The sequence below is a fragment of the Pteropus medius genome, unplaced genomic scaffold (assembly GCF_902729225.1).
Source record: "Pteropus medius unplaced genomic scaffold, Ma_sr-lr_union100, whole genome shotgun sequence".
In the NCBI taxonomy this organism is placed as follows: Eukaryota; Metazoa; Chordata; class Mammalia; order Chiroptera; family Pteropodidae; genus Pteropus; species Pteropus medius.
Genome location: NW_024351735.1, coordinates 2,215,452 through 2,242,985, shown reverse-complemented (window position 1 = coordinate 2,242,985; position 27,534 = coordinate 2,215,452). Strand labels below are relative to the sequence as shown.

At 37.9% G+C, this 27,534-nt stretch overlaps 2 protein-coding genes and 1 pseudogene across 2 annotated transcripts; 2 read left to right on the top strand and 1 right to left on the bottom strand.

Moving 5' to 3' along the window:
• Positions 1-142: 142 nt before the first annotated feature.
• On the top strand, positions 143-11,118 carry LEPROTL1 (leptin receptor overlapping transcript like 1). Its single transcript, XM_039846460.1, has 4 exons — positions 143-277; positions 5,632-5,707; positions 7,751-7,937; positions 8,789-11,118. The coding sequence occupies exons 1-4, from the start codon at positions 262-264 to the stop codon at positions 8,903-8,905; spliced, it is 396 nt and encodes a 131-aa protein (XP_039702394.1). The 5' UTR covers positions 143-261; the 3' UTR covers positions 8,906-11,118.
• LOC120589103 (uncharacterized) lies at positions 3,331-3,449 on the top strand (annotated as a pseudogene).
• A 9,109-nt stretch (positions 11,119-20,227) lies between the features above and the next one.
• MBOAT4 (membrane bound ghrelin O-acyltransferase MBOAT4) lies at positions 20,228-25,756 on the bottom strand. The gene is made up of 3 exons (XM_039846521.1): positions 25,638-25,756; positions 23,487-23,711; positions 20,228-21,322 (listed from the first exon to the last, which is right to left on the bottom strand). The coding sequence occupies exons 1-3, from the start codon at positions 25,754-25,756 to the stop codon at positions 20,359-20,361; spliced, it is 1,308 nt and encodes a 435-aa protein (XP_039702455.1). The 3' UTR covers positions 20,228-20,358.
• Between the last annotated feature and the right edge of the window lie 1,778 nt (positions 25,757-27,534).

Here is a 27,534-nt window from a genome sequence, read left to right as displayed (position 1 = left end):
ACGCCCCAAATGCGAGGCTGGGAGGAAAGCCTCCGAGGGCGCTGCAAGGAAGAAAGAAAGAGTTCGGCCCGACAGTCCCATGCCCGCGCGCCTTCCGCGCCCCTCGCGCCGCCGCGCTAGCGCGAGCCGCCGGCGGAAGTGCTGCGTCGCGCACTTCCGGGTGTTGTCTGGTCGGTGTCGCCGCGCATCTGTGGTCTCCCGGCTGCCGCCGCCGCCGCCGCTGCCGCCTCGGATCCTGGAGTCAGGAGCGACGTCACCGCCATGGCTGGCATCAAAGGTGGGCCTGGGGCGCTGGGCGCCGGAGGGCTGGGTGACCGCCGGGAGGGAGGGAGAAGGGGGTCCCATGCGGCCCACGCGCGCTGCCGCCCCAGCTCTGGCGCGCGCCACGGGGTCCCTGCTCCGGAGACGGACCCCGGGCCCCCGCCTCCGCCCTCGCAGCTTGGGAGCGGAGGTGGGCGCGGCGCCCTCTTTGAAAGGGCAGCCAGGACGGCGGTTTCTCCATCAGCCTACACTTTCTGCTGATTTCTGCAGCCTCTCTCCCACCCATCGCCCCCCGTACAAGGGATGAAGTCCGCGGTCTGTTAAAAGTCCCGCTGCGACTCCGGCTATCAGACACGTTTTGCAGGAGTTTGCATCCGAGAGAGAGGACGGCGGAGTGTGGGTTTGAGGGGGTTAGGCCACTAGAAGATGCCAATTATGGAAAATCAGTGTCGTTTCCCATTTAAAGGCGCAAGTGCGATCTTCGGGTGCTGAGCCGAACGAATCCCTCAGGAACGCCCTGGAAGGGTTTAGGGACGGTTTCGAAACCTCGGCGATCACATCCACTCTCATGACCTGTATACGCTCCTAAAACTGATGCATTTTCATTTGTTGTGTTTGTCGGATATACTAGACCCTGTAATCGACTCCCAAGAGCTCCTGTTCTCTACCCTCTCCACAGTTGCACATTGAGGCTTTTTCACATTTCAAAGTTTTTATTTAGTTAGGGTTTTGTTTGTTTGTTTGTTTGTTTTAAGATAAAATAGTGTTAAAACTTAAGGGAAAATTACTTGTTCGCATATGTTCTTTAGAAATGGGAATGTTGCATTCTTTCCATCTGTTTAGAAGTTTTGTAGTGTGAATGAAGCAGATAACCATTAACAGCATTCTTAACTCTTTCTACATTGATTTCCTGACCTGCGGCTTTGTAAATGGGCAGCGAAGCAGGAAGTGAAGAACTTTGATAGCGGTGTTTTTTTCTATAATTTCTTTTCTTTAAGGACAGCTTTTGCTGAGCCTCTTTCGCAGAGTCACATTTTTACTGTTTAGTTTTTAATGTCTGAAAACATTTTATTTCCCATATAAAACGTCTTTTGAGCAACTGAGATACTTTTTAATCTTCTTTTGAACTGTAATAGCCCTTTTCAAATCCTTCTGTGAAAGGCAGTTATGATAGAATGCTGTGGTTTTTAGAATGTTGCCAGGTTCTCTGTTCTTCCCTATTTCCTCGTGTTGTTAGTGCAGGAGTCTCTCTCTTAAAATAACTAATTTCTTTCTGTAAACCTAGGTCAATGTAATTAGGTGAAAGTGTCTCAGATGGAATTGTACTTACACTTTTGGTTTCAGTAAGATTTTCTGATATGATTATGATTCTTTACAAGGATGTTTCTTCCTAATGGCCTCTCTTTATATTAACGAGGAATATTACTATAATTGGAGTCCATTACTTATTTCTTGAGCCATTTGTTTGTTTCTTTGTTATATATTGGGTTTTTCTGGTAACTCCCAGGTTAGGGTACAAGTCCCCTCTTCTACTCTAATTTCTTTGTAATCACAGAACTGCACTCTGTCTTTAGAGTTTAGATAATTGGGCTGTTCGGTCCCTAGCATAGAAGTTTTGGGAAGAGAAACCAGACTCATCTAAGTTTTGCTTCCAAATGTTGCATCACTCATTTACAGTATAAATTCTTGTTTTGTCGATGTGTCATCTAGGACAACCATTTATACATAAATGATGAAATTTGTATATAAGTCAGCCTAGTTGCTGATTTCATAAGACTGAGAAACTATAAGTTTTGGGAACACTTGAGAGCAATTTAACGCCATTGGCTTTTATCTTATCCAATATGACTGGGAAGTGAGATATCACATAAAATAATTTTTTGATATCTGAATCTTATCTCATTTTACTTCCTTGATTTTTTTCCAAAAGTTATCCTTCATTAATTTTTTAAGAGTACAATAAAAAAATTTATAGATTTTTTTTGATAAGAACATTAATTGTTCTCTGTTGCAGAACAGAGTTATCCTCAGAAACTGAGTCCTAAGGCTCCTGGCCTCTTAGCCAAGATTATCAAAAACTGGTATGCTTTTTGAGAGTTTTTCTGCCTGATTTAAAATTTTTTTCAGTCTCCTCCCTCCTTTCAGAGCAGATCTTGCTTATATGCAATTCTACCTCCTCTTTCTTGTTTGTTTCAATATGGAAAACAAGATCATCAAACTTACAAAATGTTATGTTACAAGATAAGGTAACAGTGATCTTTTCTGGGAAAGGAAAGTTAATTTTCACTTAATTTTATTCTGAGTACATGAATCGCTGTTGAAAAAATATAAATGAGCATAGACTATCCTTTAAGAATTTTTTGTTCTGAAATTTGCAAACAACAATAGCATTACAAAACATGAATAAATAACCTCTGAATAAGAGCCTAAGGGTCTGTTTATATAGAATGCTAACTTTAGTGTATGGGCTTTGTGACATCTCTTTCGTCTCTTTCACAACCTTTGTGTCTTCCAGGATTCTTAGTTATATTTTGGATAAATGGCTCCTGAAAAAATAAGGTGTTACCATATAGTATTTATGTACTTAGCTGTTTGGCAACTACATTAAACAAGTAAAGATGGTTTTTTACTTCTTCAGCCTGTCTTATAACAGATATCTTTGGTGTTCAGAGAATTTGCATTTTAGATCTAGTTCAACTCTCATTTTATGGAAGAAGGAACCGCACCAGCACCTGATGAATTATTTAGAGCAGCTAATATGTGACTTGGTGAGTAGGGAGGCAGGCAGGACCCAGGCAGCATCCTCCTGGACTCTTCTTGTGCAGTTAAGTAATTGCTCAAGGCTTTTTTGTTACATAAGGCCATCTTTCCTTCTCTCCCACCTTCCTCTCTCTCTCTCTCTCTCTCTCTTTTTTTTTTTTTTTAACGTTTTGGTTCCCTTCATTCATTCTACAGATATTTATTATTAAAGAGCTGGGGCATGAGCATCAACAACAGAACTTTTCCCTTGTAGAGAGAACAGTTTAGAAGGAAAGACAAATATAAATCAGTATAAGGTTACAGCTGCATGTCTATAACCATGCCACCGTGAATGGGCCCAATCTCATCTGATCTCGGAAGCTAAGCAGTGTCGGGCCTGGTTAGTACTTGGATGGGAGACCACCTGGGAATAACAGGTGCTGTAGGCATTGTAAAAAAAAAAAAATGAAGAGGTATATATATATATATATATACACACACACACACACACACACATATATATATATCACAGCTGTGATAACTGCAGAGGGCAGGGGTGTACAGTGCAAGGAGAACATCTGCACATGTATGAACCTCTGCCTGAAATGCTCCCTGCAAATATCCATATGATTCACTGCCTGATTTCATATAGATCTCTGCTCAGATACCACCTCATTGGAGATGACTTCCCAGGTCACTGTGTCTAGAATAGCACTCCCTCCCTTTACCTGATTTTTTTTTTCATAGCACTTGAAATTTGCTTACTTTTTTATCATTGTATTCTCCCACTAGTAATGTAAGCTTCATGAGAGCAAGAGCTTTGATTATATTTATTGCTCTTATCTCCAGTATTAAGAACAGTGTGTGACACACATTAGGTGCTCAATAGATACTTGTTGAATTAATTAATTAATATAATAAGGGAAATTGGTCTAGTCAGGAGATTTAGAAAAACTTCACCAAAGAAAAAAGGATTGAGCTAAAATCTGAAGGAAAAGTAGGAGATAACTTGAAGGAAAGAAGGAGTTGGATAAGAATGCAACCTCCGTGAGTGTGAACAGGCCTTATCTCATTTATTAACATATCCCCAGCACCTGTTACATATTTGGTATTCAGTAGACATTTTTTCAATGAAACATGAATAAAAAGGTGTCTGAGGTAGAAGAGACAACATGCAGTGGCCATATGGGTGAGGAAACGCTGATTTCCAGGAAAGCAGAGAGAGCCAGTGTCACTGGAGTACAGAGGGCAAAGACAAGTAGCCTGATGTGATTGATACATGTCAGGAGAAGTAAGCAGGGAAGATTATAAGGACCTATTTTGAACTGACCAAAGCAAATGATAAACTCAGTATTTTTCTCATCATTTACATTGCATTCCCTTTGTAAATTTAAAGTTCCCCATTTGCTGTAAAATAAAAGTGCAAATTTTCTTTCTGTAACTAGCATTAAGGACTAAGTAAATGCATTCAGAGTTGACATGACCTATGTCAACGATCTGAATGGAAACTACATCTGCCAAGCTACCATGTCAGTGGGTGTCCTTGATTATGACTTTTAATTCACAGAAGTATATCAGTAGTATAGCAGCATTTAACTCTTTTACTGTTAATTTTGGTACGTACATGTTAGATTTTGTCTTGGTGACTTTTAGACCTACAACTCTCGAATTTTAACTACATCATTGGAAAAAAAAAAAGACGTTATTCTCTTAGCCACTGTAGTTGCAGAAATATGGGTCATATAGAACTCAAAATAAATTGATCATTTATTTCTTTGCTTAATTCTAGGCCATTGATTAACTATCTCTATTCAAGAAAGTTGTTTCTACTCACTGATGTATGTGAAAATACTTTGTAAAATATAATGCTTTGTATGTGTGTGTAACTTTAGAAACTATTTCACCTGTAGAATGCATCTGTTGCTTGTGATAATGTCTTAAAAATAGTAATACCACAGAATGATTGTATCCATTGTCCTGCACATTTTCTAGTGTATAGGAGATTTGAGGAGGAAACCTTGCTATAGTTTTACCAACTATTTAAAGCCCGCTAATAAAATTAAATTGGTTAAATTAATTGACAACTCAGTAAAATTGATTGATTAAAATTATTAACTACAGATATTCTTAGACACTTTTTCTCACTAGTTTCATGTGTGTTGGGGTGTACTTACATACAAAGAAACAGGAGCTGAGCCAGAGAGATTTTCCCAAACGATGAGGCTTCTGAAGTCCAGTAAAGCTGACAGTGTAGAGTTCCTCCACATACTGCTTTTCAAAGCTGTAATGATCTGTGGAGTAAATATAATACTAACATCTGAAGGAGCATTGATCTTGCAGGCTGGGATACTCATTAGAAATGAAACCAGTAATTAGGGAATGCAGCGATGTGCTAGTGATACATCAGGGCTTTGAAAATCAATATTGCTTTACTTTGCCTTGAAGATGCTACAGAAGACTTATTCTGAGACTAGATAACTTACACTTCAGAAAATACTCACTTTCAATACACTTTTGGAGGGTGTGTGTGTGTTGTTTTGCTTTTTGCTTCTGGAATCATAAGTAATGTTCAGACTTAATAAAAATAATACTAATTTAATATTTCTATTTGACTTTTTATCTACTTTGCAGCTTTGATTAGTTTGTCCTTTGGAGGAGCAATTGGGTTGATGTTTTTGATGCTTGGATGTGCCCTTCCTATATACAAGTATGTAAAATTTTTATCTTTTTGAGTGTATAACAAAGGTTTTCTACTTTTATAGCTTAATTTTATTTTATTTTATTTTTTTACTGCTGTAGAAGTAATCCTAAGAAATGTTCATTTGCCACAGACAAAAAGTTTTCACTTAAAATTTGTTTGTAAATATTTTAGGACACCAAAGTGCAAAAGAGACTTTCAGCTATTGTTCCTAAACTACTGCTAAGTTTGTAATGGTAAGATAGCAATCAATGGAATAGTCCAGCACCACAGCTCATTTTGGAGCCCCTACTGATGAAATTAAATACAAGAAAATTAAAAATGTCTTTTTCAGTAAAAAAATACCATAAGCAGAGTCAACAGACAGTTAACTAAGAAAAAAGTCATGTAAGCAATTACTTACCTTAGAATAGAAAGAACTTTTAAAAATTAATAGGATAAATTAGAAAAATATAGACAACTCAGTAGAAAAATAAGACATATGAACAACAAAAACGTTTTCAACAAATATGAAAAAGAACTGCATATTGCATGTAACACATGAAAATATACTTAATCTCACTCAAAACTAAATGAAATCCATTGGCAAAAATAAAAGATACGAGCAAATAGGCATTGTCATGTACTGTGAGTAGAGTATAAATAAGGGGAGTTTTGGAGGCCAGTTTGCTTGCAGCTCTCAAAACGTATCTATTCTTTGAACTAGCTCTTCCACTTCTTAGAATTTCTCATAAGAATCTGCTGCAGAAGTTTGCAAAGATATGTGTAGTTGGATGAGAGTGTGGATGTTCATGGCCCTTGTTTATAAAAAAAAAAAAAAGCTGGAAGCCTCCTAAAGGTCTATCAAAAGGAAATGTTTAAATTATGGCACATCCACCAATGGAAATATGAAGCAGTCTTAAAAAGAATGAGGAAGAGCTGTAAGTGCTAATATATAAAGTTCAAGATATATTGTTAAATGAAAAAGTGCAGTGATTCATTCATATATTTTAAAGTTTATCTGTATGGAAATATGAAAGGATCCACAAGAAGCTCAATAGAAGAGTGGGTAGGGGAGATGTCGGCAACTTTGAGGTTCCACCATTTTGTGCTTTTGTAGTGTTTGAATTTTTTTCTTTCTTTTTTTTTTTAATTTACTGAAGTGACATTGGATAATAAAATTACAGGTTTCAAGTGGAGTTTGTTCCTTAGCATTTGTTCATTTATAATTTTTTCTATTACCATGTTTAGGAAAAGATTTTTAGTAAAAACATAGATAAATCTTTGCTTATCATAAGCCTGTAAGTATAAGCAAATCTCCACTATTATGTGTAGTTCATTTTACAGTAGTTTTAAAGATTGTTTTTAACTTTTTATTTTGAAATAATTATGGACTCTCTAGAATTTGCAAAACTAGTACATGGTGGTCCCCTGTACCTTTCACACAGCTTCCCCCAGTGGTACTGTCTTACATAACTATAGTTATGTTAGCAAAACCAGGAAATGACATTGGCACAATACAATAGCCAGACTGTAGACTAAAAGCCATCTATTTTTATTGTGATAAATTTTGAGTTCTGGCTGAAAGCCTTCAATATTACTTTCAGTTCATTTTCCGTATTTTGATTTCAGTATTTTGGGAATTCCTGGTGACCTAAGAAAAGTTTGAAGGTGTTCCAGCTTAATGCTAAGATAGGATATCATTGAAGTCAAGGGCATGCATCTGGACTTTTAAAAATTATTGTGTTAATATTCTCATTTTTTGTATGCCTATTTATTGATAACCTAAAATGAAAAATATTTTTAATTTTGGGCCTTGATTCCAGGTGTTATAATTTATAAAGCATTTTCTTTTGTGATATAAGAAATATTTCATTATTGTGTCATAATTGACATTAAGAATACTGTGACTAAATGTTTCTGTTTTCAGTGTTCAAGTTATAGCTTATTTTTAAACTATCATGTTTTTAAACTACTTTGCAATGTTTCTTTGGTCTTTATTTTTTAAAGTATATTTTATATGTAAGAAAACGACATAGCAAAAACTATATTAACTTATTTTTCTTTTTCTAGCCAATACTGGCCTCTCTTTGTTCTGTTTTTTTACATCCTTTCACCTATTCCATACTGCATAGCAAGAAGATTAGTGGATGATACAGATGCTATGAGTAACGCTTGTAAGGAACTTGCCATATTTCTTACAACAGGCATTGTCGTCTCAGCTTTTGGACTCCCTATTGTATTTGCCAGAGCACATCTGGTAAGTGAATGCATTCTTCACTAATGAAAGTTTCTCGGAGCAAAAAGTTTTTGTTAAATAACATGAAAAAGAAAGAGACATAGCAACCTATAGGATAGAGATAAAAATCTTTTATTGTTGTTAACTGATAAATATTATATTGGAGAGTATGGCTGGGGTCTGCAGCAGCGGTTGGCTTTGCCAATCCTTTGATCTGAGAGTTGGGCACAACTAACCAAACCAGTGCTGAACAGCCACAGGCCTGCCCTGTACAGCTTAAAACACGGAAGATCCAAGGAGATTTTGTGTTCTTTGCAAGTGAGAAAGTGCAAAAGAGGAGAAGGGGCTGGGCTACATATACTCTGTTCTTCCTCCCACATTCCCCAGTCCCTCCACCTCTGGGAAGGTACAGAAGGCAGAGAAGACAGGAACTGGCCACCTTTCTACATGGAGGGGGCAATTACTCTTCCTGCCCCTTTAAAAGAATGTACATGAGTTTGTTTTCACCTCTGATAATTTAAATTTAATCTGTTTTCTAGATAAAATATTAGATTCACTAAGGAAGAGTTGGAGCAAATTTTTTTATAAACAGAAAATTGTGGCATTCTGTGCTGCTTTTTCCTAGCCCAGAAGTCAAGTTGCTTTTGAATAGCTAATCATCTTTCCATGACTTTGTCTTTCTTAAGGAACCAGAGATAAATAAAAGTAGCAATATAGAAGTACTATTAAGTGTTCAGTAGTGTAAAAGTTATTATTACAAATCATACTTGTTTTAGATCATGACTGACATGACTAGAGCCTTGATTCGCTTTTCATTATCTTTTTGCTCTTTGTGTGTCTATTAACTGAGTGTTTATATCTTATTTCCATAGATTGAGTGGGGAGCTTGTGCACTTGTTCTCACAGGAAACACAGTCATCTTTGCAACTATACTGGGCTTTTTCTTGGTCTTTGGAAGCAATGATGACTTCAGTTGGCAGCAGTGGTGAAGAAATTACTGAACTCTTGTTAAATGGACTTCTTGTCATTTGTTGGCCATCCATGCACACAGGAGAGGGGGCAGCAATGCTGAATGGTATAGCAAGCCTCTTGGGGGTATTTTAGGTGCTCCCTTCTCACTTTTATTGTAAGCATACTATTTTCACAGAGACTTGCTAAAGGATTAAAAGTATTTTCTCTTTTAGAAAAGCTTGACTGATTTCCCACTTACCTGTAGTATGCTTTTTGTGGTGTCCTGCTGACTTCAAATATTTATGTGTTTTCCCTGTTCAGTTTTTCAGTTTTTGGGGGGGTTTTTTTGGATCAATATGCAACATTAAACATTTTTTAAATGTAATAACCATTCACGTTGGTTAGCAGTTAGATTTCTGCTGTTACTGGGCTAAAGTGTATCCTTTCTTTTAAAATTATTTAACCTTTGTTATTACAAAAAGTTATAAAAGTACTTTTTCAATCAGTCAGGATGACATCACTCCCAATTTTATGCAAACATGCAGACTGTTGGCATACCTTATAGACTATATACTCAGTGCAAATATAGCTGCATTTATACCTCAGAGGGGCCAAGTATTAATGCCCATGCCCTCTATAAGTGTTGCTGGTTTTGCCAGTAAGCAGGTGTTTTGTGAATTGAAAATTATTTTATGGAATTGCTACAAAGGAGTGCTTTTCTTTTCAACTGTTAGAAGAATTTTTTGTTAAATTTTAAGGTAAAAGTGTAAAAAACAGATTTTGACATATGATTTTTATTTATGGCTACAATAGTTAAAGTAGGATGAGTTGCATTGTGGGAAGAAGCGATGTTGAAATTCCATTTTTTGAATCCTGTTTCTATTTATAAATGAAATTTTTGGTGTTCTATCAGCCTTTCATGTTTTACCATGGGTAAAATGGACATTCATGGAACTACTACTGATAAGGGAAAGTTGTATGTTTGCATCATATATACCAGAAAACCTTTCCTTGCTCCCTCCTTTTAAATTATTTTGTACAATGTATATATTAAGTAAAATTACTTTTCATATATAGTTTAATAACACTTTAAATTGGAGATGTGTAACTCACCTAGAAAGGAATTGCTATGCCATGCATTCAGAGTGCCCCCTGTGTCCCACAAGGCCTTGACACGATTAACAAGTGACTTGTTAGTATCGCAGATAATTCATACATCAACAATTTAAGATTTAGACCATGGTAATTTTAGTTCTTATTCTCTAAGATTATATCATATGTAATTTAAAAATATTTAAGACAAGTTTCCTGTATACCTCTCAATTATTTTGATTTTTATTTCATCATGATAGATCTGCTGTTTCCTTTTAATGGCATTTATTGTGTGAATTAATGCAAAGAAGCTAAATCCAGCTGTATAGCAGCTTCAGACACAAACCTGACCGAAAACTTCCCAGTAACCAGGCATGATCAAATCGTAGTGGTTATTTGCAGCTCACAATTGTCAGTACTTTTTTCAGGAGCTAATTATGAAAATGTTCAAGTTGATCTGCCAGTATTTTGTTAAGGATATTTGTTTGTATGTTTATTCAGTATACTTACATAAAAATTGTTTTGCCTTCAGACAAAACTGAGTAATCATGACAGCTATCTCTTGTTTTTATAAAGTTTATTTCTCAAGAAAATGGGAACAAATTTTGGGTTTGTTTATCTTTTTACTAAAGATGCCTAAAGGCCACAGGTTTTATAGCTGAACTCAAGTTGTTAACTTTTAGCTGTGAGATGGGAAGCAGAATGAAATATCTGCATGTGGTTGTCCCATTACACGTTAGGCTGAAAACGGTTTGCAGTGTTATAATGTAGACTTAAAGAAGGTACAGGTACACATGAATTAGCTGGTAAAACAGTTGGAAACTCAGTGCCTGTGATGTACTCGATTTTTTTGGCAGGAAGTACATTCTCTGGTCCTTCCCCATTTTCTCTTCTAGAATGTTAGTGCAGTGCACTACAACTGTTTCATTCGCTGGCCCATAGACTTTTTCTAACAGCTGCATATTCTTTCTGTATACTAACTGCTTTGGCAGCATTGTGTCTTTGATCTTGCATACTAGCTTGACATAGTGCTGTCTCAGATTTCTAGTCTAGTTACTTGAGGTATGAATTTTCCATAGAATATGCACTGATACTGCATTGCCATTCTTCTATGGAAAGAAGATTTTGATGATGAAACAATAAAGATTTTAAATATCTATTTTTAGTTTGTGGGTGTTTTTGAAATGAAAATGTGCTACACACTTCAGTTCCTGAAGTGCATTATCCATTTTAATAGTGTGATATAAAGCAACTGTGACATTAGTTATAACATTAGACTTGCAGAAGTTTAGCTTCCCAATAAAATTGAAACCATAGTAATAAATATTACAATGGAGCCCTATGATTTTGAGCTATAGAAAAGGATTGGCAATCTGGGGAAGTAGAATTTCACCCAACCTTTTATAAAAACAGCCATAGAGGTTTTGTTGACATAATAAATTTGACTACTGATAATCTAAAATCAAGGTTGTACTAGTTCTTAAATTTCAGAACTTTTTTGACTGCATGTTTTAATATATTTGTTAACATTTATTATTAGAGTATTTTGCTTTTGCAAACATTTCAAACAAAGGTAAAAAATTAATCTGGTACAATGTAAACAGAGAAAAGTACTCTTTTATCAGACATGATTCTTGTCCCAAATTGTCCTAATTATAGCTCATATACTTTGTAAAGTTCAGATTATAGATTCTTTGCATCTGCTTTAATATGACTTTGCGAGGCATTGTCAAAATAATCCAGATTTCTAGTGTAACTCTAGAGTATATTAAACGTGAATGGATTCATAAATTTTAGATAACTCTTAATAAGCCTATCAAATTTAGCAAGCAGCCATGATGCAGCATTACTGTTAAGTGAAATGTACATTTTAGATCTCAGGATGCTTTATGATGTATAAAATTGGTGGGAAATCAAATTCATATTTTCTCCACATAAACCTGTATTGTCCTTTCTCTCAGTGAAGATTAGGAAGCTCTTATTTTACTACAGGCCTCCTAATTTTCTGGCAGAACATATCCTGTAAAATAAATATTCCAGATAACTGAAGCCTAACTCAAAAAGACCTAACATTTGCTAATTGGAAACCTGAATGAAAGCAAAAGATACCATCTGCCAGCAGTGGTGTGCAGACTTTGGCAGATGTAAGTTCGGCAGATGTAAGTTTTTCAGTTTTTCAGGGGCTGACAAGATTCTGCATTCCGCTGCTTCTACCAGAGGCAGATTTGTGACTTTGGCAGTGGTTTCGTGACCTCGGTGGTACTAGAAAACTTCCTGACATCTGGATTACAGGAGTGGGGCACATCTAGTGGAGATCTCTTTAACTTTTGCCCTTCCAAGCAGTCCAGTGATTCTTTTTTTCTTATCTTTTGAAAAAAAAAAGCAAATGCCAGTGGGGAAAGGTTAATGTTTTCAACAAATGTTGCTGGGACAACTGGATATCCACATGGTGAAGAATGAAGTTGGACCCCTGCCTCACACTGTATTCAAGAATTAACTCAAAATGGATCATAGATCTAAATGTAAAAGCTAAACTATGGAAGTCTGAGATTTATATAAGTGTAAATCCTCGTGATCTTGGACTAGGCAATGGTTTCTTAAATATGGCAAGCAATGAGCAACCAAAGCAAAAATAAATTGTGCTTCATCAAAATTTTTAAGCCATTGTGCTTCAAAGGACACTATCAAGAAAGTGAAAAGACAACCTATGGAATGGGAGAAGATATTTACAAGTTATATATCTTATAAGGATTAAATATCCAAAATATATAAATAACGGTGCGAAGACAACACAATTAAGAGATGGGCAAAGCATATGAATAGACATCTCTCCAAAGATACAAATATCAATACATGAAAAGATGCTCTACATAATTCATTAGAGAAATGCAAATCCAAACCACAATGAGATACCACTTCATACCCATTAGGATGGCTAGAATAAAAGATAAGATGGCAAGGATGTAAAATTGGAACCTTCATATATTGCTAGTGGGAATTTAAAATGGGGCAACTGTTGTGGAAAACATTTTGCAATTTAAAAAGTTGAACAGTTGCCACATGACCCAGCAATTCCACTCCAAAAGAATTGAAAACATCTATACAAAAACGTGTACATGAGTATTCGTAATATCTAAAAAGTATCTGTTCTTTTGTGAAATGTCCGAATTTTTTGCACATTTTTATTGTATCGCTTATTACTGAGTTGTAAAGTCCTGTGTCAGATATATGTATCATCTCTCCCATTCTAAGATTTGTGTTTTGCTTTCTTGATGTCTTTCAAAAATAAATTTTTTATTATGATGAAGTTATCAACTTTTGCTTTTAAAAATGGTTAGTACTTTTTATGAGTTTTAAGCATTCCTCAACTACCTCTAAAGTCATGAAGTTATTTCCTTCCAGAAGTGTTACAGTCTTACCTCTCATATTAAGGCCTATGATTCATCTCAAGTTATGTTTTGTGTATGGTATGAAATAAGAAATGAGGTTAATTTTTTTCCATATTAATACTCACTTCCAGCACTGCTTATTGTTAAGACTATCCTCTCCCCTTTGAAGTACTTTGACACTTTTGTAAAAAATTGACCATATAAAGTGTGACTAGCTTTATAGTAAGCCTACTTACTTTTCCTTTTCTTTAAAATTGTTTGTCTATGTTAAGTTCTTAGTACATTCATATAAACTTTAGAATTAGCTTGTCAATTTCTGTTTTTAAAAAGCCTCTGCAATTTTTATTGGGATTGCATTGAATCTATAGGTCAATTTGGAGGAGAATTGAAATTTTATTGTGTGAATTATCTATTGCTGCATAACAAACCACCCCAAAACTTGTTAACTTTAAACCAACAATCATTTATTTAGCTCACAAATCTGCAATTTGTGCAGGGCTTAACAATGATAGTTCATCTCTGCTCCACATGGTGTCAACTGAGGTGACTCAACTGGGGGCTGGTAGATCATCTCCCAAGATGGCTTATTTAATGGCAGGCAAATCGATGTTGGCTGTCAGCTGGGAGCTCAGCCAGGATGAAGCCCAAGGGCCTCTGTTTCTGTCCATGTGAGTCTCTGCCTCTCCATGGAAATTTGGCTTCCTTACTACCTGATGGCCTGACTCAAGAGCAAATGTCTCAAGAAAACCAGTCAGAAGCATATGGCAATTTTATGACCAACCTTGGGAGTCACATAGCATCACTTCTGCCATACTCTATTGGTCAAGCCAGTCAAAAAGGTACCTTCCCCACACTCAGGTTCAAGAGAAATGGCCATAGACCACTTACTGGGAAAAGTGTCAATGTTATTTTGTAAGAAACGCATACGGAAAGAATATAGTATGATGTCCATCTTTAGAAAATGTAAACCGCCACAATATTAAATGTTTCAATCATTGAACAGAGTGTATCTCTCGATTTATTTTATTATTTTTTTTTATTTTTCTCAGCAAATGTTTTGTAGTTTTTAGTGTGCAGGTCTTATTTTACTATATCCCTAAATATTTCAGATTTTCTGATGTCATACTAGCACATTCTCAGATCTGGAGTATAAGGTATGTTTCCATATCTCGTTCCTGTTTAGGAAACTCTATCCAGGTTTTTAATTTATTTAATAATAGGTAAATCATACAACTTCACTTCATGAAAAGTAATATGAAGCAAATAAAGCAGGGCGAGCAGGTGGGAATGATGTGGAGAGGGGGTTTATTTTAGTCAAGGTGGTTCTTCCTGGTGTATCATTTGAGGAGAGATAAGTGATGTGAAGGAGCCACCATATGTAGATCTGAGTGAGAATATTCTCAATGGAGGATAGAGCAATTTCGAAAGCTCAGAAACTTATTGGTTTAGGCAGATAGAGGTCAATATAGCTGTACTGCAGTGAAGAAAATGCCAAAAGGCGAAGTTGGCAACCGATAAGCAGATAAACTTCATTGTCTTTTGTAAACTAATCTTAGAGGTGACATACCATCACCCCGTCATAATATTTGTCACACAGACCAACCTCGATTAAATGAGGGAAAATGTGAATACCAGGAAGAGAGGAGGGATCATTGGGGATGATCTTAGAGGCTATTTACCACAGTGATTTTTACAGTTTTTGTTCTTTTCATAAAATATTGGGGAAGAGAAATTTCTTAATCTGGCTGCTTCACTCGGCTATATTTACCAGTAGTCTTTTGCATACTGGTTTTCATGTAAATTTTTAAATTTACACAAAAGTAGAGAAAAGAACATATTTGACTCCCATGTCCCCATCATGCCACTTCAATTTTCAACATGTGTCCAATCTGTTTCATATATATGTCCCCCATTTCCCCTACTCCAGATTATTTTAAAGCAAATCAAATACATCATTTTGTCTGTGGGTATCTCTAAAATGTGACCCTTTTTTTTTGACATAACCATAATATTACACCCGAGAAAATTAGAAATAACGCTTTAATATACAGTTAGTGTTCAAATTTCCCCTATAAAGATCCTTTTACAGTTGGTTCATTTGACTCTGCACATTTACATAAGCATATAAATAGAAAAATTATAAAAATGTGTTTAGGGTTAGTTATATATTTAAGAAACGGGGAGGAAATTATCTTTCTTCTTCTATCCTGAACATGTTCCCTTGAATTCAGATCATTACAGTGTCACCCATTAGGAATGAACACACTGTTCTTTCTATAGGAAAATACCATCTAATTTCTAAAATAAATTATAAGCAAAGTTGAGAAAATCTCCCTTTAGTAAGGTGAAGATACCAGGAAACGCCACCCATATGCCTTCACACTAGTGGATCACTAAGGCACTCCGTATTCTCAGATTGGCCATGCAACTAAACCAAGGTAACAACTGCATTATACGAACTGCAAATTCCTTGCAAGTGAAAAAATATATAAATACATAATTATCTCAATTGTAGCTTAAAAGGTGTTTCTAAGATAACTGCAGCAAAAAACAAGCAAGACAGAGACACTTCATTAGAAATAATATGGCATTCCTAGCTATTGTTATAATTGTTCCAGGACATGAGGCCCAAAGGAGATTAATATTGCAACTATTTGACAATTACCAGCTGCCAAATATAGAGTGAGAAATTAAAACCATTATTAAGGAAAGGGGGAGTCAGGGAAGTTAATAGTGTTCTATTAGTACTAGGAAAATATTGTTTTCTCTCAGTTTTTTAACGAGCCACAAAAATATCACTTTGTTCTTTTAATGGGTGGGAAACAAGTGGAAGAAATATATGCCAGTTGTTTGTAAAACTTTAGACACCAGATTTTTTTTATTTCTTCCTGCAAAATTCTTGCTGGATGAATAGAGGCAGGTTGGGAGAAAGCTGCTTTACTTTCTCCTGTGTTGAAAAATTAACAAAGCACACAGTCATAATGCCTTCAGGTTTAAAAGTAAGGGATATTTTACCTACATCTTGCTTTGGCACACTAGGGAACCTGGGCCTACAGAGGGAATGGCTCGGGTCACACAGCTGGTTAGTGCTAGCACTGAGACTAAAACAGACTCCCTGCCTCCTGGAGAGGTGCTCTGGCCACTTCACCACAGAGTAGCCTTGCTAACATCAGAATCAGCAGAGATTAGGAACTGAATGCTAAAGTATTAATACCCATTTTACTAGATCATTTCTTTCAAAAGGCTTTGGAAATAGGTGCAGTTCAGAAATGTCACAAAATGTAATCACTACCTTCTCTGTGCTGAACCATGAGATAACAAGGAACCAAGTTTCCTGCACCATCTGCTATGTTATAAATATGTAAAGAAGAATCTGTTGGAAGCGACTTGAATCTGCAGTCTTAATAGCTGGCATTTTAATCAGGACAATTACCCATGATTGCCACTTATTCTTTTATAGCAACTGGTCATTGCAATGCCCATCATTCATTGGTCTCTGCAGTGTCCTATGATTACAGTGGTCATCTGTAATCTGCTTCACCGTCAACCTGCTCCTCATTGTTAGATCTCTTCTCCTTCACCCAGGTTTGGCAGCCTGGCTGCCAGGGCCTCTCAGGTGACTGCAGAGACATCTCTGCCTCCAGGAGGTCGGTCACATGAGCTGAGTAGCATCCCTTGGGCAGAGGAGTAGAACTGGACCTCATGGCACTTTTCTTGTTGGAAAGATCTCCTAATCCTTGCCGGGACAAATTATTCAAAAGTATCTGGGCTTTCTTTACCATGTTCTTATGGAACTGATGAACAAGGATTGATGAATCAACAGACTGGATGTGTATTAGTGAACGCTCCCTGCGTCTGCATGGGTAGAAAAAAACGAGATTGGACTGTCTTCTTTGGAGAAGTTTAACAATTGGGCGGATCGCTAAACCTAGGTTACCCATCTAAAGCCACTGGCTGCCTGTTGGTCATGACAGCTGCCAGCAGAGTAAAATCAGCAAGGGGGAGTGGCTGCCTATGCATAAGAGAGACAGGGCTGCCCTGTGAGCCTAGCTTATTCAAAACAGTAGGTCAGGAGGTGACCTGAAGTTTTCACAGAACATTTTCTAGGCAATGCCATTTTAATAGACAATGGTATCCATAATTCCTTGGTCCTCTTAGGAAGGTGAATTTTGTGGCTTTATGTTAAATATTTTCTAATTAAGCTTTGTCGGCATTCTGAACTTTTCAGTTATCATGGCTTATCCCATTTTCAGAGATTTCTTAATCACCAGAATTTTACACAACGATGTTTTCAAACAACGGGATGAGGCCCCCTTCTACCAAATCTCGAAAAAATGTTACAGAAAGAGCTCCTACCAAGCCCTTCAGAGTAATTTGACTGATAAAAAGTGGGAGGCCAGAGATCAGAATGTATACACCCAGTGGGCACCATTTCCATGAGTCACTTAGCTCTAGTACTTTTGGCCTACAGAACCTAATTCACTTGTCCAGTGCTACTGCCTACAGGACAGAAGCTGCTGGCCCCTTCCATGCATTTGTAGAGGATAAGCATGATATGTTCAAATAATATTCTGGTTGGGCGAACAAATGGGCCAGAACGAGACAGAAAGCAGGCGTGTCATGGGGACCACTTCTAGATCAAACAAAAGGAGAAAAATATCAATCCAGTTCTGGAAGCAAGGTTAGAGCCATTAGATTAGTAGTAAGAGAGACGAATAAGCAGATGCTATCAGTCATGTGTCTGAGGGAATTGGGGAGGTGATGGGCAGGGTCTTAGGAGTGGCAGAATCAGTAACTGAAGGACAGAGAAACTAAAGTTGCCAGTTGCTGAGGGAGCATCTCGGGCAGCAGTCTGGAACAGAAAGAATTAAGTCCTAACAAAGGGAATGAGGACTGGAAGACAACAGTCTATTCTCTAGCCTTTTTAGATCCCAGAGTCCCCTTTGTGCAGACGGATGACCCTTGCTGGCTTTGATGGGTTTTCCTTAGAGTCATTCTCTCAAATCACATTGTTCTTTATACTGCACAGTCACATGAAACTCTTCCTACAGGATGCAAATAGAAGGGAAGGAAGTAGATGTCCTGGTTTAACTAGAGGAGCAGAAATTATCCCTGACCATTGACAGAGATCAAAGGGCCATAGATCTGGAGGCCAAATTGCACTTTAAAAGCCTCCTTATGCAACTAATTTTAAAGATTGAACATTCTCTTTTAAGCATTTCCCTAATCATTAAAATCATCACTTTAAAAAATTATTGAAGTGTAATGTACATACAGAAACTTATATATATCTTAAGTGCACAGTTCAAAGGATTTTCATAAACTGAATACATACATCTGTGTAGCCAGCTCCCCAAAAATGCCTCTCTAAAAAGCACCCATTTTAACAGTTCTGTAATAGTCTACCATAATTTACCTATTCTCTTAATGTTGACATTATTTTCTGTAATAAATAATGCTGCAATGATTATTTAAATTTTCTCCCAACTTATATACACCACCACCACTACCCCATTTGCCTTTCTGGGTTGAAATCTAAGGATCACTATTTTAGTGACATGTTTGTAATGATCTTAGAGTCGTTTAACATTTCCTTGGCTATCTATTGTTTCCCCCTTGACTGTTCCCAACCCTGGGAAATCCCATTTGTCCATGTTGTCTCCTTTGAGCTATTGAATGTGGTGTGAGGAAGTACAGAACTGTGATGGTTAAGACCACCCCAAATTCATGCCATGTGTTCATCAGGGCCCTCGCTGCTTGTTGTATTATGTTCTGTGTGCTAAGACTGGGCAGTTTGCTTGCCTTAATGTTAGTGAGTGATATTGACCTATAACTTTCTAAGTGACCTGTAACTTCTAATATTGATTCACTGGTTTTTAAATATTAAAAGCTTGCAATTTTATATTTTGAGAAGGATGGAAATGATTGGTTTTGGAAGCTTAGATACTTACACAATGCTTCTTATGGTAACGTAGATATAATCCTGGATAAGCAGATGATTTTAAGCAATACACAAATAAACATCTTTCATTTAAACAAGTATGTGTTTATTTTAGTGAGTACTGGAATAAAACGTAATTAGTACACTACGCCCAATTTTCACCAATGCAATTTCTTAAGAGGGAAGGTTTTTAAAAGTAAGTTGAGTTAAAGTTGATTTAAAGAAAACTAGGAATTATATAACAGTCCAGGTGACCTGCAGATGTGGTAGTGCCGTGAAAGTACAAGTTAAATGACATTGCTTCACTATAACTCTCAGGTGCTGACGACTTCCTCTCGGTGTATTTTAAACCCTAACAGACGAAGAAAAACAGGGAGGTATTTAGGATATGCCAAGAAAAAGGAACCAGACCCTAAAAGTTGTATTAAAATAGTGTTTACTTCTGGTATTGGTCTCTTCATGTGACATATTTCATAAATAACTTTTTTTTTTAACGATTTGTAAGTTGTTATCTAGTCTTATCTGGATTTTAAGTTTATTAACATAGCTCTGAGATAATATCAGCCTTTTCAGTTTTAGACCAAATTTATCAGATTAGTAGGGATGAGTATCTAGATCATGTAACAGAGCAACATAATACGATTTAGGTATTGTTTTGTTGTTGTTGTTGTTGTTGTTGTTGTCTTGCTAAACTCACATTCCAGGATCAAGTGAACCAATCAATCAGACACTCAATTTTTAGATGCCCATGTACATACCATTTGCCATTTGGTTCACAGTACCTTATATTTTTATTTATTACTTTACTTAAACTTTGTTTCCACAGTGAAACTGTCAACTCTAAGGGAAGAAACCATTGTCTTTTTCTTTTGCGGATCCTTAATACCAGTATAATAGCTTGTTAAAGTATATACACAAATTTCCACAGCAAGAAATCAGGTATATTCATTCAATACTCAAAAAAAACTTTTGTTATGGAAAAAGTTAAACATATGCACCATCGACACACCATCTGCCACTTTCTAAATTTTGTTTCATGGATGTATAAGATGAAGGCTGGGGAAAGATGTCAGTTAAATTTATACTTTCTCTTCGCTAATAGAAGAAGCAAAATACAGTATATCATGGGAAAGATACTGTTGTAAGAATTACACAGCAGCCAGAGAAAGGAGAGGCTCCTGGCTTCCACAGCCAGCATTATATAGGCAATGATGAGCTGGGTGTGGGCCCAGGTGAGAGTTCTATAGAGCAGCCGTAGTGGCCAGGATCTGATAAACACATTGGCAAAGGTATGAATCAGGTAGTCAGCTTCCACCATCACAGCCCAGCAAAGAAACCCAAACACCTGTCCGGGATGGAGTCCATGCCACCAGGCAGAGAAGGCGAAGGTCTGCAGCAATGGCCAGGCCTTGCTGTGCTGGAATATGAGGCGTCTGAGCCACCGAGCTGTGCTTTGGTTCCACCTCCTTGTGAACAGGGATATCCTGTGGGTTGTTTCCAGTGTCCAAATGTCCGCATCAGGGATGTATCCCTCCTCACCAGGGCTCTGACCAAGCTCAAATCCAAAGCCTGCTGCACAGAGGAGGGAGTCATCCAGGAGCCAGTGAGAGTAGTAGGTGAGTTTGAAGAGCCCGGCAGTGGACCACATGACATAGATGCACTGGAGTTGCTGGCAGTCAGCCAGTCCCACGCCTGCACTCACCACCCCTGTCAAAACCGCCTTCAGACCCTCTAGTCCTAGAATCTGCAGACCCCTCCAGGTCAGAGCCCAGAAAGAGTGCCTGGGATACAAAGAGCTGGACCCTTGAACACGAGCCTGAAACCTCTGGAAAGAACACAGAGGACCCCCTAGGAGAGCAGGGAAAAAGAGCAAATAACTGAAATAGGGCAGTGCCTTACACAGATGCTCAGGCAAAAAGCTCCTGCTCCTGATGCCTCCTGATGCTGCGTCCACTTTCCCCTCACAAATGTCCAGCGAGAGGGATGTGACCCTCTGGGTCAAGAGCATAAGGGAAGAAAGAGTGATGTAGAACCTGAAAGAGATTTTTTTTTTAATGTAAAAACACTCCATATTTCTTTTATCCTATCCAGTCCCTCACACATGACCCCACAGCAAATGGGGGTCTCTGAATGATTAAGACCAATCTCATGACTTGCAGTGTCTCCACAAAGACTCTTGGAATAATTCAGAACCACAGGCTACTCTGGGCAGGATCAAAAGGTACATGGGGAAGTTAATCATTAGTCAGAGAGGCAAATAAAAGAATGACAAGGAATATTGTAGGGAAACATTGATTACAATATTTCTAAAAATGGCTTGTAAAGATTAGGATCATGGACCTGGGAGAAGTTTGCCATAGAAGAAACAAAAACTTAGTAGCGAAGAGATGATGGGAAGTTGAAGATTTTAAACATGAACCAGTCCCTAACGGTAAGAGTCTGCAGGCTTTGGGGTTTGAGCTGAGGAAAGGTGAGTCAAGCTAGAGGTTCAGGGCATGCACTGAGTCATTGGCCATTTGATGTGTGTTCTTAACCAACTGCCTGAACTGTTCCTACTGTACCATCACAGATAGAGAAGATGGTGCTGGCAGGATTATTGTGGAGAAAATTAATGAAAATTACAGTGACATGCTCTACAATCAGGAATGCTGTCCTGCAGAGAGAAAACAGCGCTGTTTCCCAGTCACTGCTGTTTCTATCTGTGTCTGGGACTTAAGGACACCTGACCTCCTCATTTGACTTATCCTGACGGTAAGCAAAGTAGCCTCCAATGCCACTCTGTTCACTCACCTTCTGCTAAGGACTGAACATGTTCCCCACAAATCAATATGTTGAAGTCTTAACCCCTAGCACCTCAGAATGTGACTGTATTTGGAAATATGGTCTTTAAAGAAGTAATTATGTTAAACTGAGTCATTAGGATGGGCTCTAATTCAATATGACTGGTGTCCTGAATAGAAGAAGAGATTAGGACACAAACACACACAGAAGGAAGATCATATGAAGACACAGGGAGATGATGACCATCTACAGACCAAGGAGAAAGGCCTCAGAAGAAGCCGAACCTATCAATACCTTGATCTTGGACTTGCAGCCTTCGGAAGAAATAAATTTCTGTTGTTTAGGCCATCTGGTCTGTGGTACTTTGTTATGAAAACCCAAGAAAACAAATGCAGCTTCCCACCTCAGCTCTGGCTCAGCCTTCCTCCTGTCCAGCTAGATCCTGTCAACTTGTTCCTCCAGACCTTATCGGGTCCTGGCTTCCTACTAGAATTCTAATTCCACATTCCCGTTAGTATTCTCTACTTCCTACCCACCTGCCTTCTTCCCTTTTCTTCAGAGAAGCAAACCCTGAAGCTTTGGTGAAACAGTCAGGATAAAGAAAAGGATTCTGGGTTTGGTAGCAATGGCAAAGTGAGTAAGTCAATGGCAGGCTAGAATCAGAGAGGTGGCCCACCTCAACAGAGCAAAGCCCTGGTTCTCTGAGTGACCATGGACAATAGGCTTCAAGATTGCAGAGATGTTTCCCCCTAATCTTGGTGATCTCACTGACTCATGAAGACACTTCTCTACACTGTAATTGATTTTTTCCCTTAGATTGGGTGACTTTCCTTCTTCTGGGAGGATGGAACAGCTGGGCCTCAATTAAAGTAAAACTCTTACACAGCCAGTGCCATGGGAAGGCAACAAAGGTTTACAGTGGATTTATACCTTACCTGTACTGCTAAAGGGGAGGGCAGGCTGCTGGCTGTGAGTCTAAACCACCCATGTGAGGTGAGCAAACTGTGTTTAGTCACTGCCAGGCAGGCCTCATCTGTGGGCCATGGGACTCCCGGGTCAACCTCCTTCTCAGGCACAATGATAATTACAGCTAAGTGCCAGACACTGCTTCGTAGGTAACACATTGTAGTTATTAGTAGTCATATAATTACATTAATTCATTATCTCTAAAATAAGAGTCTTGCAAGACAGATTTTATTAACCCTTCCCCACCCCCCACATATACAAACACACTTTTTCTTTTTTTCCAGAAAAAGAAATCGAGGTCAAGAGAGGTTAAATGATTTGCTCAAGGCCACACTGCTCAAATGTGGAAGAATTCACTTTCAAACACCACACCCAATTTTCTGCATTACCACCATGGTGCAAGCTAACTTTTGATCAGCTCAGTACAATCAAATGAACAAATTGCTTTACCTTGTGGAAGGAGGTTCTTGCAGATAATACTCAGTGTAGTGCAGACCCAGGTGACACAGTGTCTGCCAGGTCATTTGAAAGAAGAAAGTCCGCCTGTGGACTTCCTGTGGGCCGAGTGAATAGATCAGAACCACGGCACACAGAGCAGGAATGAAGACAAGCACAGCGAAGGAACCCATAGCTGTCAAGGCCAGAGCACCTCCTCCAGCCAAGAGAAAGAGGTATCTGAAACAACAAGGACAACCTGTGAAACTCACTTAGAACAGTACGACAGTAGGTCACTTCAGATGCCATCTAGGTAACCCAATTGAAGTGGGCCTCACATAATACCTAAAGCAGTTATATTGTTATCCCTCCAAAATCTTCCTTTTGTTCTTCTAAAGGAAAGAACCATGTGGGGAAAGAGCCAGGGTCAAATTGTGAGTCACTACCTCAAGATAAAAACCTTGATTCCTGCCTTAGCAACCCTCTCTTTGATGTTTGTCATTCAAGTGGGAACAATACCTGCCCTAACAATCCTGTGGGTGACAGGTCTGGAAGGCTTCCTAGTAAAAACATCTTCAGAATCTAGTGGTATGAAAAGTGATGTCAATCTGGTGTTGAGGATCTAGGGAAGCTCTCTAGGCAGCATCTCATTGAGATGTATCTCTTCACTTTCCATGGGGTTGCACTGCCCTCGACCTTACAGGAAGGAGAGGGAGAGGGAGAGGGAGAGGGAGAGGGAGAGGGAGAAGCTCAGTGCATCCCTTTGATAAATGTTTGAAAACTCTAATAGAAAATCTTTATACCTGCCTTAATCCTCCCTGGGCCATTCCTATGCTTCTCTTAGAGCCTATGCTTGGGGTGACTCCTCCCCACAATCACTCCTGTTAACATTGTGGTCCAAGCCTTTACTTCCCTGCTGTGGGAAAATAAGGGGAACACTTAATCCTTACACAGCGAAGTGGAAGCGGAAGCAACACTCTATGCAGAAGCAACTGCCCTAGGGATTCGTAAACATTAAAATGTCTATACATGTACAATGTAGGATGCATGATTTTTTTGAGTGCTTATTTTATTCTAGGCATTGTGCTAAGAATTCCTTTATAAGAAATATCTTTATTTAACACTTAAAATAACCACATGAGATAGCCTTTATTATTTCCATTTTACACATAAACCCAAGAGAGTTTATTCACATGTACAAGGACACCCAGTAAGTGAGGGGGCCAGAATGCACCAGATGACCCCAAGCCAGCATTCTTAATCCTATGGGAACTAACCCTTATCTTGCACTTGTTTTGCTTTATTGTTTGTGATTCTTTCTCAATTAAAAAATTTTTTACAATTGCCTTCCCTATCTCCTAAATGAAGGTAGGGGTTGGCAATCAGTTGTGAACATGTAATAATACTCCATAGTTTAACCAAACTCAGCAATCCTAACTAATTGTTAGATACAGCTAGATTTTACTTAAGAAGCCCCCAAATATAAGTATCCTAATTTCCAAAGTAACAAATTATTGGGATGTAATCCTTTGGCAAGGGATTTTCACTTTTCAAAAGGATATTCCACAAATCTTTTTTAAAAATAGAAACTCTCTCTAATGTATTGAGTTTATTAGCTATAAAAGATCATTTCAATCAAGTTATCAAATATTTAGTAACAATAATTTTTGAACCCCAGACTTAGAGCTAATCTAACACAATTTGTTTCGATTTATTTCACTTTTATAAAAAATTATACAAAAATGTTTTAAATCACATTTAAGTTATATATTTAATAAAATTTAATTTTATTGAAAATGATAGAATTTCATGAAATTAAAACCATTCCAGAACATCTGGGGCATATGGTTGGTGCATAGATGCAGGCGTTTACGTCATTCCTGTATCACCTCAACATCCATCTCCCCAGTTTATTTGCATCCTTTTTCCATTTAATGTGAACTTATCAAACTTTGGCTGAGTCAGTGCAGACGTGATGTCAATTTTCAGTTCAGTTTTACTCTATTAGACACATTCATGATCAAGTAATCGATAATCGGTGGCAGTAAAAACTTAAAAACGACCAGTGTAATTAATATTTAATCTCTACATCTGCACTCTGATCTGTGCTTTTTGACCTATTATAGTATTCACAGATGTAAGAGAAAAATTAGCCATCAAACCTACCTGGCATTAGTGGAAAACGAATCCATATTGCAGAGATAATTAAACAGAAGTGCAAAAGGAAAAGCAGCCCCTTGATAAAGTGAGATGGGATGGAGGAAAAACAGCTGAAGCCAACCCATTATGAATTGGAACAAAAGATACTGTCCTTTCCAGAATCCTTAACTGGTGCCTTCCTGCAATGGGAACCTCAACAAGCTCTCTTTGATCTTTTTATATGGTTCAGGAGGGCCTGGGTGAGCAAAAGGCAAACAAAAGCACTGGTGATAGCAGCATAAAAGTCAGTTTTCTGATTAAGGGAACTGCACTATAGAAACCAAAACGCATTTGGGGTTATATTACTTAATAACAACATGTACTTAAAACATTGCTTTCAGAAGTTCTGGTTTTGTTTAGTTTACATATCACAATATTTGCCTTTCCAGCCATCTGACTGTCATATTTTCTTCACTAAGTTAATGGAAAAAATCTCATTTTCTAGTTGTGACAGACAATTCCTCAGCCTGGGGATGGGGAACAAGAATGTGAGTGTGAGGAAGGGATGTGGATTCTCAAAGGTAAGAAGACCCCTCCTCCAACCTCCACCGTCCTCCTTATGCTATTTCTTCCCTTTCCCCTTCCTCTCCCCCCTCCTCCTCCTCCTAGAATACCTGTCAGTACAGAAGAATTCAGTTGCAATCAATTTGTTATGGAAAAAAATTATGCGTTTTGTCATTGCATTAAATATTTATTATTCTTACTTGTACTTTTCTTTTTCTATTTTGGAATCAGTACATTTTATTTTCAGGTCTCAAACATTTTGTAGATTCCTAAAAAGCCTATAGGCCCTAAACACTGTAACTAATGTTGATAAAATGGTCGGTCCTTCTTATAAACATGCTGTGATGGTTAATTTTGTGTCAACTCGGTTAGGCTATGCTGCCCAATTGTTTGGTCAAACACCAGTCTAGACGTAGCTACGAATTCATTTTTTTAGATGAGATTAACATTTAAATGAGAAGACTGTGAGTAAAACAGATTACCATCCAAATGTAGGTGGGCCTCATCCAATCAGTTTAAGGCCTTAAGAGGAAAGACAGGTTTCTCAAAGTGATTATGCCTCAAGACTGTAATATAGAAACCCTGTCTGAGTTTCCAGCCTGCAAATTTTGGACTTGATACCTCACCATCAACTCTTCCTAAATTTCCAGCCTGTGGGTCTACCTCAGACTTCAGACTTGCAAGCCCGTGTGTGTGTGTGTGTGTGTGTGTGTGTCCACTGGTTCTGATTCTCTGGAGAACCCTGACTAATATACATGACATGGAAGTTTTTCAAATTAATTTAAATAGACATTGCTTGAAAATGGATATATGCTTGGGGAGAATAGAATGTTCTAAATTCATCCTGCAAGATAATGGAAAATGTATATATTGGTCTCTGACCCCAGTTCCTGACACAGAGTTCCTAAAATCCTTGTAAATTCCTAAATGATAAGAGCACTAGGAGCATCTTCTGTTTAAATGAGACACTTCTGGGTGGGCTCTTGGATGGGGGCTGGTCACCAGAAAGACAGAGCCATGATTAGAAGCATGGAACTTTCAGCCCTACCCCTCACAATGACTACCTTCTTGGTAACCAGAGGCCTTAGGAGTACTTTCTGTTTTTCTGACATAATTTTTCTCTTTATGGGCAGCACTGAGGCTAGTGGCCAATGCTCAGATATGTCTAAATCTGAGCTTGGTTTAGCATCAAGTTTGAATTCGGAGCTTTCTTTCATTTTAGTTATTACAGATAACAATAATGAAGGGATTGTATGTTCAGCATGCTGCTTATTATTTGCATGTCCATACAAATCCAATGAGCCAACTCTTCAGGAGTCAGGTTTACCCCCATCTCTAAATTCCAAGGGTAACTTTAACC

Bases quoted from the DNA above. Each gene is read 5' to 3' on its own strand.
- LEPROTL1 (XM_039846460.1), top strand. The intron at 5,708-7,750 runs GTATGTAAAATT...TTCTTTTTCTAG, and splicing joins TGTGCCCTTCCTATATACAA to CCAATACTGGCCTCTCTTTG. The intron at 7,938-8,788 runs GTAAGTGAATGC...TTATTTCCATAG, and splicing joins TATTTGCCAGAGCACATCTG to ATTGAGTGGGGAGCTTGTGC.
- MBOAT4 (XM_039846521.1), bottom strand. From the start codon at position 25,756: ATGGGTTGGCTTCAGCTGTTTTTCCTCCATCCCATCTCACTTTATCAA. The intron at 23,712-25,637 runs GTAGGTTTGATG...TTGTTGTTTCAG, and splicing joins TCGTTTTCCACTAATGCCAG to ATACCTCTTTCTCTTGGCTG. The intron at 21,323-23,486 runs GTAAAGCAATTT...AATCTCTTTCAG, and splicing joins CAAGAACCTCCTTCCACAAG to GTTCTACATCACTCTTTCTT.